Genomic DNA, 12,231 nt, shown 5'->3' on the forward strand with positions numbered 1-12,231 from the left:
GTTTGGCTTTTGTTGGTAGTGGTGTTGTTTGTTTTGTTTTTGAACTACTCTCTCCAGCACACCATAAACTCTAGAAATCTTAAATGTTTTCCCAGAAGTGCAGAGCCTTTTAGTTCTGTTGTGATGCAACCATGACCACATGCTTTATTTTTGAGTTCTACTGTCTCCCCTTCTTTACCACTCAAAACAGGAAAATGTATTTCATTAAAAGAAGAGCTATGCATGTCTCAGCTTTTGCTCTGTGAAATCTCAGAGTGTCCACATTTGGGATATATGGAGCTCTATTTTATAGAAAAAACAGAGCTGAGAGTAGTATTTTGTATTCAGTTTTCAGCCGCTCATTTCACAGAATGACCCTACATAGAGATGTTCCTCTGGGCTTATGTATGTGTCTGAAAGGTCACAGCTTGTTGCAGCAGACCTCTCCTTAGGGGCAGAAATGAGCCAAGACTCACATTCTCATTTAACAACACAAAAAGGGTACCAGTTCTTCTTTATAGCTTTGCCATCCCAACTGACCAGCAAGCTCCTACTGTAGTGTCCAACTGCAGACTCTGACTGCTGGTTATTTCCTACTGGACTAGAACTCCAAGCATTGGTTTGTAGACTCTGACTGCAGGCTTTTACTTAGCTCAGCTATAACTGCAGGCTCTAACTCCATCAGGCCCAGACTGACCTCATAGCAGATCTTTTACTGCAGCAACTCTCTTCCTTGTTTCATCCTTCTTTGTGTCTTTGAATTGTTCCTCCTCAGGGCTAGTCTACCTACTACAAGATCCCAGTCCTTTTATCACACTTAGTCACAGCTGCAACCCATTAAGGGCAAGGCTGCTCCACTTCTTTGGAAATTAGTACAGCTGTGACTTATCATGGGCGAGATCACCTGTAATCCCTTCTTCTACACCTGCAATAGCTATAATGCTTTAGGGTTTTACACTCTTCCAAAAGATACAAAATTATTGAGACAGGAAATACTTCTGACATTTTCACAAGGATTGCATTTATGGAGTTAATTTACTTCCAGTTTCAGCTCACTTTAAAAAGTTAAGGTTTGGTTCATTTGTTGATGAGGTAAGGCAAAGTTTATCATTGTTCTCCAACACAATTGTGTCTTTCTGTGTTGAACCCATGGTTGGATTCCAATGGCCCTGGCAAAATCTGGATCTTTATTTTAAACTGGGGAAGATAAATCTTCTATTTGGCCTGCCAGAAGCTCGTACAGCTGTGTTGGAAAATCACACTGTAATATTCCTCTGAGCATCCAAGTCTATGGAGTGTGCTATTGTATATATGCTGATATATGGGTTTTTATGCACAAGTAAATTGATCAGCTGCCTAGCAGAGGATTGTTTTCCTGCTAGTATTAACAAGAGATAGCATTAATATAGCATTAGTTCATTTTGTTCATGAGGATGTGTGCATTGTATCTTCTGCCAATTCTGTCTTATTTATGGCTTTTAAAATGGCATGTGGTTCTATTCAGACATTCCAAGGTCGAATTATTGACTACACATTCATACCTTCATGTATTCATTATTAGCAAGAGCAAAGTATTTTCTACATCCTCTTTTCCTCTCTCAGTAATTTATATCCTCAACTTATTATTTTTTTAAACAGGTGTAATCACTAAGAGTGTGTCCATGCAGACCTGCATAGCATGTCCTTAGTCTATACAAATGCAAACAAGCAAGTTCTTACGATATCTAGAAAAGAATTCTTGCCCAGTGATTTTGCTACCTCTACAACTGGTAGGAAATACTAAAGTGGGAGGGAAGTCTTTCTTTCATTACCCTGCTTTTGTACCTTAGACCTGTGCTGAGCAGAGGTGAGGGATGTTCACAGTGTCAGCCACTTCCACAATCCCTGGTAAATCTCTTCCATGTCCTTCAAAGAAGGGTTAAGAGACATGCCCTGCCCTGCCCAGGACCCCATCTTGTGTTCTAGCTCTGCCATGCTGCATTATGTGCCTTGGTATTTTTTCACTTCTGACACTTTTTGTGACCGAGTTCTTTGATACCATTTAGCAGTAGTGCTGCTATTTTCCACTTTAACTGCTTTTTTTCTCTTCATTTATTTATATTTGGCACTGGCATCAAATATAGCCAGATGGAGAGTTCTCCCTCTGCTACAAAGTTCAGTTTTCCGATTTTTCTCTTCCTCAGACTGTTTAGTTGTCTGTTCAATCATGTAACGGAGCACCTAAGTTTAGCTGGTACATTAATGTGTAGGAAAAAAAAAAAAGAAAATTGCCTTTAACAAAACTTCTGTCAGCCTCCTTGTTAGGTGTGAATGTCATCTTGTCTGTTATCAATGCTGAAAGCAAATAGGAGCCTTACTGTGAATTTACTCCACATAAAAACTCACAAACAAGGTCTATGTATTAATGGCTTTAGTGCAGTTTAAAAAGCAGGCTTAGAGTGAACAAAGGGATTCTTGATTGGGTGTTTCACAGAATTGCAAAAGAAATAAGGTTGGAAGAGACCACACTGGGTCAGCCTCCCTGCTGTAGAAATGGGAATGCCTAGTAATGGGAAAATAGTATTTACTTTTCCAGGTTATTAGCTCAAATCCCTCTGGTGTTCATTGTGAACTCTATGAGGTTGTGATGGTCAGTGTAGAATTTTGGCAGGCCTACATTGCATTGCATTGCATTGCATTGCAGTCATACCTGTATTGGACAGGGAGGGAAGAACTCTTGATATCATGTTGCTGGCAAAGACCCCAGCATAGTTCTGATGTGCTGAAGACAGAGACCTGGCCTGAATTTGACTCTTGTTATTTTAGGTTTGGCTGCTGTGGCAGCAAAGAACTTCAGATTTGCACTTACCCTTAGTTTTGCGCACACCTGTCTGTGGTGACAAGGGCTCTGCTGCATGGGCAGGGCTTGGAGGTGGTCTTGGCCAAGCTTTTAGGGGCAGATGCTGTGTAAAGCAAATTATTGCAAATCAGTCCATCTTCATTACCAACAGTGTGTACGCATATCTGCCAGGGTTCCTACTGAATTCCTCATTCCTCTTTAAAGGTTACAAACAGTGTGTCTTCAGCCAACACACTGACCAATTTTAAAACTTAGGGTTATGTGGGAACTTGGATTAGAAAGACTGACATTTCTTTTACAGTAAGCACATAGAGTTAACAATTCAGTGCAGCTTTACTACAGAGACTAGCGTTTCAGCTGCATCTATTATGAGAGGGGGCATCACAGTCTCATAATGTGTAAGATTTCACTAAATATCTTTTGGCACTCTGAGGAAAAAAATGAGAGAAATCTGGGAAACAAGAAAACTCCTTGATGGCTGTCTGTGAAGTATGTATATATAGACCTTTCCACGCCGTTTAGTTTTACTTTTTTTTTTTTTTTTTCTGTTCCACTTAGGAAAGAGTCCAAGAAGAATTATTTGAAGCTGTAGGCAGGAAAGAAATAGTACCTACAGAACAGGTTATGGCCACTCATAACCTCCTTCCCAATATTTCCACAGTTTGATTTTGTCTCTCTGAATCTATTCCCTTCCTGCTGGAGGCACTGACATGTTTTTTTCTTTGTGTTTTAGGAAGCTAGGTAATCTAGGTTAGCAAGCAGGGGGGTTATTATTCATATTAGTAAAACTTAGAAAGCAAAAAACACTCCTTCTCTTACTATGAGCATCACAGATATACATTATACAAGATTGTTCAGATTCCCAGGACCTAAAGAGCAGATTCTTATTACAGTTACATGATGTTATTTTTAACATCTCCTGTCATTGTTAATGGGCTTTTAGACTATTTTTTTCTTCTTTTTGATGAGACTCAGTATGACCTCTGTTGCTCAAGAGTAAAAGATTGAAATTATGAAGCATTTTATGTGTGCTAGAATTGTCTTGAGCAGAAAATGCACACTTTGTTGAAAGCTAAATTAATTGGTTTGTGCAGGCTATGCTCAGTAATACCAGAAGGAATTCGATAGGGCTAAAACAAATCTGATCATCATCTGTATACAAAATTGGTATAAAAGGAGATATTCCACAGGCCACAGATCTGCTTCCCAATAACTCTGTTCAGTCTTCTCCTTTTGAAATCTCTCATTTTCTCCCAGTTCCCAGCAGCTTGCAGTAAAATACCTCTTTTTTCCTCCTTTGTGCTCTGCAGTAGCTCAGAACAGCAGGGAGATAAAGCTGGGCAACAATGGGTGCAAAAGATGCAGACCTTCATCTGTTAACCAGGCTGCTTGGGAAACACTGGAATGAGGCTCCTACTGGTTCCAGCCCTGTGCAATTGAAATGTTGGTAACTCCCTAGGCTAAGGAGAGATAGGTGACTGACCGTGATGGAAAGAAGACAAAACATGAAATACCTTGATACAGAGGGGTAGTATCTTGCAGTAAAAGATTTGCTGAAGACTCTCTCTTAGGCAGGTATGTTCATAAGGAAGGAATTTCTGCTTACAGAGGGGAGCTATCATCCTTTGGTATTGCAGAGTCAGTAGCAAAAGCCTTCTTTTCCAGAGGCTGACATGCTTTCCTACAGGCTTTCCTCTCATCGTCTGAAGTGCCTCTGCTTGGCTTCAGATCTTTGCTGCCATAGTGAATTATTCAAAATGGAAAGTTTAAAGTTATCTGATGTCCTCTTGAACATATATTAGGAAGTAAGCTTTCTTCTGCAGAGGAATTTCTGCCATTGTAGACAGGACTGTAGAAGGGCTTGTATGCAAATTAGGAGCTAGGTGGTAGGTTTAATAGCTGCAAAGTGCTAGATACAAGGACATTGCATGGAGCTGAATTTCATATACACACTGTGCTAATAAACTGCTATTTCTTAAACTTACTGTGAAATGCAACTATGACATTTCTGGGTAATTTCTTCAGTTTTTCCTTTGTATATTTACAAGTTCCCACTCAGCACTCTAAGTAGATTTTTATATAAGTCTCTCTTATCTTTAAAAACAAAATTCCTTGACATTCAAGAATATTCTTCTAAGGCTAAAGAGCATAAAAAAAAAAAAGAGCATTCCATAAAGTTTGTGCTAGTTAGGTCCAGATGCTCTAGCCTATGTCTCCTCTTTTCTAACAAATGTTTTCCCTTTATTGTCAGTAGTAAAAGGAATGTTTCTCTCTTTTCTTCCATTCTCTTTGGCTAAGAAGCAAAAAGGAAACTTATTGTTAGCATATGGTGGAAAAAAATCGCTGTATGCATCCCTCAGGCACTGCTTATTAAAAGAATAAACAGAAATAGCTCAAGTATGGGTAATGTAATTGGTATATAACTCACTATTCCCTGAATATGCACTTTTCCCTTGAAGTACAAAATCTGAGAAGCATTTGCCTTGTTTAGAGGACGAAGCAGGTGGAGTTGAAGAAAATAAGTCTTGAAACAAAGGGACATTCTTGCAGAGAAATTAAATGGTACTTGTTAGCCAGTGACAGGAAATAGGCATCCCACAGCCAATACCATAGAAGAAAGAAGGGTTGTTATGAGCATGTACATCCCTGATGAATGCTAAATTCAAATTAGAGCTGATATGTATGTCTTATGTTAGGCATCAGAGTCAGAACAGTTTTAATCACTGAGCTCCAGGATAATGTGGACTGACTAAAATGAAATAACAAGTTTTTCAGTTAAAACCATAAATTGGAACCAGTTAATGCCAGATACATGGCCAGTGAATGCTTGCAAAAATATTTCACCTGGAAAAACAGCACTGCATCCATGTCTTGGAAAGGACAGCTTATAGAGTTCATGGGCTTTTTTTGCTTTGTTTCAGAATTCCTTCCTTTATTATGAATAACCTTGGAGTCCAAGATCATAACCAGAGTCTTTTCTAAAGACTCCTGAACCTCCTTTACAAACAAGTCAGGAATTTGGTTTCTGTTCCTGTGTTCCAGGTGTAATTTGGACCTGCCACTTTGGAGCTGATCTTTTAAAGACATCCGTTTGCTCTATGACTCCCCTTGGAATGTCTCAGAACAAACATCTAAGTAAAAAGCCACCTGAACTTAATGAACTTTTATGAAAAATTGACATTGTACACCTTCTTATCACCTTAACTACGTATAACTTCCTATAACTACCTTACCATTGGGTAAAAAACTTACAGTTCTATGTAACTCACAAGTGCATTTATCCTGGGTTAAAATGAGACTCGTAGGTGTGTGGACGCTGTTTTATTAGAACAATCCAAGGTTTCTCCAGAAGCATTCAGTCTCCAGGCACTGGTCTTCATTGGCCTACAAATCCTACAAATCTTTGTTCAATGTTCTTCATGTGAATTTCCCTGCTACAAGAATTTTTGAAACCTATGACTGCAAACTATATATGAGGGAATAGGAAACCTTCCTGACTTGAAATGGCTCCATCCATTTCAAAAAGTGATATGTTTTATCTCAAATATGTGATTTCACTGAGGAGACTTAGCTAAAACCATGCCATCTGTCCAAGTTCTTATCTTAGACCCTCTCTCTATGTTCCCATGCACTGCCCCTTTAATTACCCTTTCAGTAGAATAAAGATCTGCAGTTTTAAGAAGTCCATTGCTTATGTATAAACCTTTTACTACTTGCCTCATGTGAGAGGCAATTTGTGAACACGGATTTAGGAAGGCCAAAGAGGCAGTTAACATTGATGGGGGCTTGGGTGACACACATGCTGAAGAGTGAGAACAATCCCTCTTGTCAGTAGAATTGTGTATCTGTTACTGAGAGGGTTCTTTGAAGTTGTAGCAGTGAGAAGAACTCTTCAAAATATAAATCCTTTGATCAGATATGTAATGAAATGGTTGTATTTGCAATAAAAAAAATGTGTTGGCATTTGGGTCCTAACTGATTGTTAGGACAATTTAGGACTCCCTAAATTTGCCCTAAACCAGGACGCTGATTAGTCCTGTCTAACTTGATTTCTTATGTGCTTTGTATTCAATTTTAGGCACCAAAGGAAGAAACAAAGGGGAATTTACAAATCTTCAAGGTGTAGCTGCATCTACAAATGGAAAAATATTAATAGCAGACAGTAACAACCAGTGTGTGCAGGTATGAGAATATGCCACTTTCAGTGTTTTTCTCCTTGCCCCCACACCTCTGCCGTTTTTGTAGTCTCAGAAAGACACATTTTGTACAATTCATGCTGATATAGAAAATACAAGAGAAGCTCAATTTATCATCCATTAACTTTCTATCTTCTTGACTGGCAACTATCTTTTTCAGATCTATACTACATCTAGTATATAATCAGAGTTTACTTCATTCCTCACTATGTTTGGCAATGAATGAAAAAATAAGTTGTGCAATAATCTGGAAAAATGCCTTTTTGTAAATATAATTTTACATTGTAAATTTTATCATTCTCATGTTTTCAAATGTAAATTTAGAGCAAGGTGCCACAAATATGATTTTTAGGTAGTACAAATAGAAAAGCATATAGATGTCATTTTTAAGTGGCTTTTAGTCTATTTAACTGACTTCTCTTTCTGATATAGCAATCAAATCTTTTCTGTGGTAGCACCCCGACACCCATAATTTCTTGGCTCCTGTAACCTATGTAAATATCAAGCTGTTTGTGGGGGGTTTTTGCTTGCCATGTACCCTTTTACCATTAACAATTTTTCATCACTCTCCAGGCTGCCCATGTGGTAGCAATGAACACGGCAGCAGTATGTGGCTTGTTCTTGTATGAGAGAACCAGCAAGCCACATGCCATGAGAACTTGTTTCCAGGCCTTTTCAAGGAGACAGAGACTATTCATCAGCACCCTCATGCTTTGTAATTTGCAACCTCTTCAGAGGAACTTCAGTGTCTAGATACCTGGCTTGCGGATACAACCATTGGACATATTCCTGTGTTTTCTACAGACTTAGTGTTTGACTGTGGCTGAGTCACTCAATGCCTCAGTTTAAGGGAATGATACCATTCCCTCCACCGCCCCCCCCCCCCACCAAGAGAGGTATTGTGAAGCGAATTCATTAATGTTTGTGAAGTACTTTGAGATCACTGGAGAAACAGTGCAATTAGGGTCTTAAAATTAGGGTATTTTAAAATTAGATATATCACTTTCAAATATGGACTGGGTAAAAGTGGTTCATGTTCCCAGCTCTCTCCCTGTCTATAGTGTTTATTAGTGACATGCTAAAGTCTAAGCTCCAAGAAATAGGTGATGGTCATATGTGGACATAATTTAAATTCCTGTTTTCTATTACAGATATTTTCCAATGATGGTCAGTTCAAAAGCCGTTTTGGCATACGAGGAAGGTCTCCTGGCCAGCTGCAAAGGCCAACAGGAGTGGCTGTGCATCCCAGTGGTGACATCATTATTGCAGACTATGATAACAAGTGGGTTAGCATATTCTCATCAGATGGAAAATTTAAGGTACGAGTTACTATGTGAACTCTCCTGAGCTTTCTCTGTCCTACAAAGGAATGCAAAGTAACATTGTTTTTTCAAGAAACTACTTAGTTTGGCTGTAGCTTAGTCTAAATTCTACTGTTGTGATGTGGAAACCCCTGACACAGCCACACGATATAATTAATAGGAAGAGATCACAGCAGTAATGCTAATGTTATACCAAGCAGAGACAACATGTTCCATACTGGGTGCAGAGATGCCTTTCTATAACTTATGGTTGAGGATATCAAGTCCCAGCAAAGCTAGTTGGACTAGCTCAACAACTTTCACATCATTGGTACTCTGATTGTACAGAAGGGTGTATGCAGATATTTATATGCACAAACACAAAATCTTACAAGGAGTACGTGAAGCTCTTGAGTGATATATGGGGGAGAAAAAGAAGGTAGCAGACTGATGATGACTTCCTCTTTTGTTCCATACTTCTCAGCAAATAAAGTATGTAATTTATGCATTATCCTGTTGGTAATAAAAGCAAGGAAAGGTGACCCAGGGTGTTTTTTCAATGCTACAGCATAGACAGGAGTGTTCCAGGTGGTGTGTTGTGCACTGGAAAAACTGAAAGACAGTAATGATGTTGTAGGTTTCAGAAATTCTAAGGAAAGCACACCTCATATTTTCATAGCAACTCTGATCCCTTTAATAGGAGTAAAATAAGATAGCAGCTACTACACTATATTGATGATTTCCAACCTGCAATATTTATTTTCCTTGGGTTCAGGTGCAGTTATAGAAAGAATTAAAGGTTTCCTCCATTTGGTGCTGTTCTCTAAATGCATCATACCAAATCTGGTGATGCACACTAGAGAGAGCCACCTCTGGCAGAGATTAGCAGAACTCACTGGTCATCGGGACAATGGACCTGCAGGGAAATATCTAGCATAGTTACGTAGTTATGGAGTCCTGCATTGGACAGATATGGCTGTTTGGCTGATTTTCTGGCAGCCCAATGACCAAAAAGCTCAGGTTCTGAGCTGCTTGTGTGTGCACCAAGAAATGACCTTTCTCTGAAAAGTTTTTGCAAAGTGACAAATGCAAATAGGTGATTTTGCTTGCATAGTCCTCCGTGACCTCCATCTGAGAAACAGGTGTGTACATTTTAGAAGTATCCAGATCGTGCATAGACTTCAAGCTAGAATAAAACAATCTAAAATGTATTGCAAGTGTTAAAAGATACTAATTATTTGCATTTGCAGAGAGAATATGGTTTTACTTGTCAAGTAATTTTGAAAATGTACAGCTACACGGGAAAACCTTGGTTTTGGCTGAAGTCCTTAAATGAAATTAAAACACCAAAACAAACCCAAAGAAATAAGTAATTTAGTTAAGAATCCAAATATTCTGAGTATCCTAAGTATGTTTTAAATATTTATTAACATCTTTAATGTGAACTGGCTTGATTTGGGCATAGAGCATGGAGGGTTTGTTTTCCTGCCTTCTTAAGATATGCTGTAAATCCAGCATTTTGGATGGTGCCAGCTCTGGAGGAAAAAGCTCTGGAGAAGCCAGGACCCTAGGTGCCATATACTACCAGCAGGGAGAGAGGTATTGGAAAAAAATATTTATTAACAGTAGTAGTGTTTATTAATAGTTGTTCCTCTGATGTGAAGCCTACATTTGTTTTCAGTCAATGTTTTTGTTAGATTGCAAAAAAACGGAAAGATTGTGTAATGCTGGCAGCATTTATGTGGTTAATATAAATTAATGCATCAGACTTCATAGTTCTTGGGACTAGAAACATCATAAAATGGACAACAGCAATGGTAAAAATCCCATTTTTAGGTTGAATGCAATAAGCCATATTTATGAGAGGAAAAATAAATGTTTGTAGAAGTATTTTTTTTTTTATATAGAGGGTGGGCATAAGTATAATTGCAAGAGCTGGGTGAAGGGCAGGTGGCAGAGCATGTACATGGGGAGAGCACGAGCGAAGCAGTGGGGAGTACTGGGATGGAGACACAGATAGGCAATGGGCACAGGGCCACACTGAGGAGCTATAATGGGAGGAGGAGGTCCTGTATTGGTGCAGCACTGGTTCAGGGCATCCTGTACTGCACAGTGTAGCTGGAGAGCTGTGCTGGGGCGGATGGATGCAGGTGGGGTGAGCACAGGGCCTGGGGGAACCGTGGGTAGACACACAGGATTGGGAGGTCATGTCTGCTGAGGGTGAGGCTGTGATATGGGGGACAGTCAATGCCATGAAGGGATGAGGCTTGTATTGGGCATGATGGTATAGGACCAGGAGTTGGACTTGATGATCCTTGTGGGTTCCTTCCAGCTCAGGGTATTATTCTATGATGGGGTTAAATTAAATATTTTGGAGGCACAGAACATAGATATAACAGATCTGGCCTGTGGGATGCTGAGCAAAGCCTTGTAATTTCTTGTGTGTTGGCAGTGGTAATTCTTACAGGGGCCTTGTCACATTACATTGGGCACCACTTGCTAAAATAACAGAGAAAGAGAAAGGGATTATGGCATTTGCCTTCAAAGGACTGTGCCCGCAAATCATTGTGTAAGACCTCTGAAGCAGGTGGCCTGCTAGTTGTTAACTCAGCAATATCAGGGGCTGTTTTGAGCTTAATCTAACTATTTTTGATGTTGTCCCCTTCCTTCTGTATTTACTTACACTCACCCTCCCTTAGCAGAATTTCAATAGTCATGTGAGCCATAAGGAAAATTTCCCTGGAGCCAGGCCAAGGCATGTCCTTGATTACATCACTGGACTGACTCCTCTGCCAGGCAGAAAAGTGTCACCTCCCTCAGTTCTGGCAGCAACAACGATAGGGCTCTGTTTTCTCAAGGCTGTCAAACTTACATAAATGCAGAGGCAGACAACCCCCAATCTAAGGTTACACCAAAACATGAGCTTCTTCACATGAAAGGCTGTACTATCCTGGAAGTGATAAAGACTCAAATTGGGTCTTAGGATTTGGGGCTTCTGTTTCTGGCTATGCCACAGATCTCATCCGTGAGTAGTGATCTTCCATTCCACTTCCTGGTGTTTTATTTTCTTCATCTGTAAAATGCAGATAACAGTGCTGGCTTCCTCTGGCAAGTACTCCGAAATTGCTAAGAAAACTGTTGCAGCAGATAAAGCACTAGGCTAAGGAGAGAGGGCATGGTGAAGCAGCTGTACCAGCTCCTCACCAGTATGGTGTTCAAACCTAGTGATGGAACTGGACAACAGAGTCAAGAGAATGATTCCTATTCTTCTGAGAAGATAATTGTTTTCTTTCTAGTCTTGAAGAGCTGTATATAAGATTACAAGCTTGTTATCAACCAAACAGGACTCTGCAAGTCAAGATCAAGTTTAGATAAGTGGGAAAAGATTAAAGGAAATATTTTATATGTCAGACTTCTTCCTTGTCTCACTAGTAGAATTAAGAAAAGAGCTGTCTGAATCTGGTTGCATGTTCCGATGGGAATAGATAGTGTGGTTAAACAGTCATAGTTGAATTATGACAGTCACATGGATGATAAATCCACTTATTGTGTGATATTGCAATGTGTGATAAAGCTATATTTCCTTATTAGAGAAGTTCTCAAACAGGAAATGATGGTTTGTTGAAAGTTTGTAACTAATTGCTGACAATCTTGAACCTTTGAAACAGCAACAGGATTAGTGAAGTTAAACTTAGCCCTAACACACCTTTTTCTACAGTGGAAAAGTATGTAGGCTAGCTATTTTTTTTTTTTTTCTACCTCTAAGAATATCCTACAGTAGAATATTTTCCAGACTGGTAGGGTGAGTTTATAAACACATGTTTGAAAACCAGTCTAAATTCCTAAGAGCCTATAAAAAAAAGGACATAATGTCCCTGACTGAAGTAAATTAAACGCATTATTTGTATTAAGTGTT

General features: G+C 39.3%; 1 protein-coding gene across 19 annotated transcripts in view; it reads left to right on the forward strand.

The window, feature by feature from the left end:
* The window catches only part of TRIM2 (tripartite motif containing 2), a 94,532-nt gene that overhangs the window by 68,341 nt on the left and 13,960 nt on the right, over positions 1 to 12,231 (forward strand). For all 19 annotated transcript variants that reach the window (XM_056490734.1, XM_056490737.1, XM_056490722.1 and 16 more), the window contains 2 exons: positions 6,897 to 7,000; positions 8,166 to 8,333. In XM_056490734.1, coding sequence (XP_056346709.1) covers positions 6,897 to 7,000; positions 8,166 to 8,333 — 272 coding nt within the window. The remainder of the gene's footprint in view (positions 1 to 6,896; positions 7,001 to 8,165; positions 8,334 to 12,231) is intronic.

This window comes from Oenanthe melanoleuca, chromosome 4, assembly GCF_029582105.1.
Source record: "Oenanthe melanoleuca isolate GR-GAL-2019-014 chromosome 4, OMel1.0, whole genome shotgun sequence".
Lineage (NCBI taxonomy): Eukaryota > Metazoa > Chordata > Aves > Passeriformes > Muscicapidae > Oenanthe > Oenanthe melanoleuca.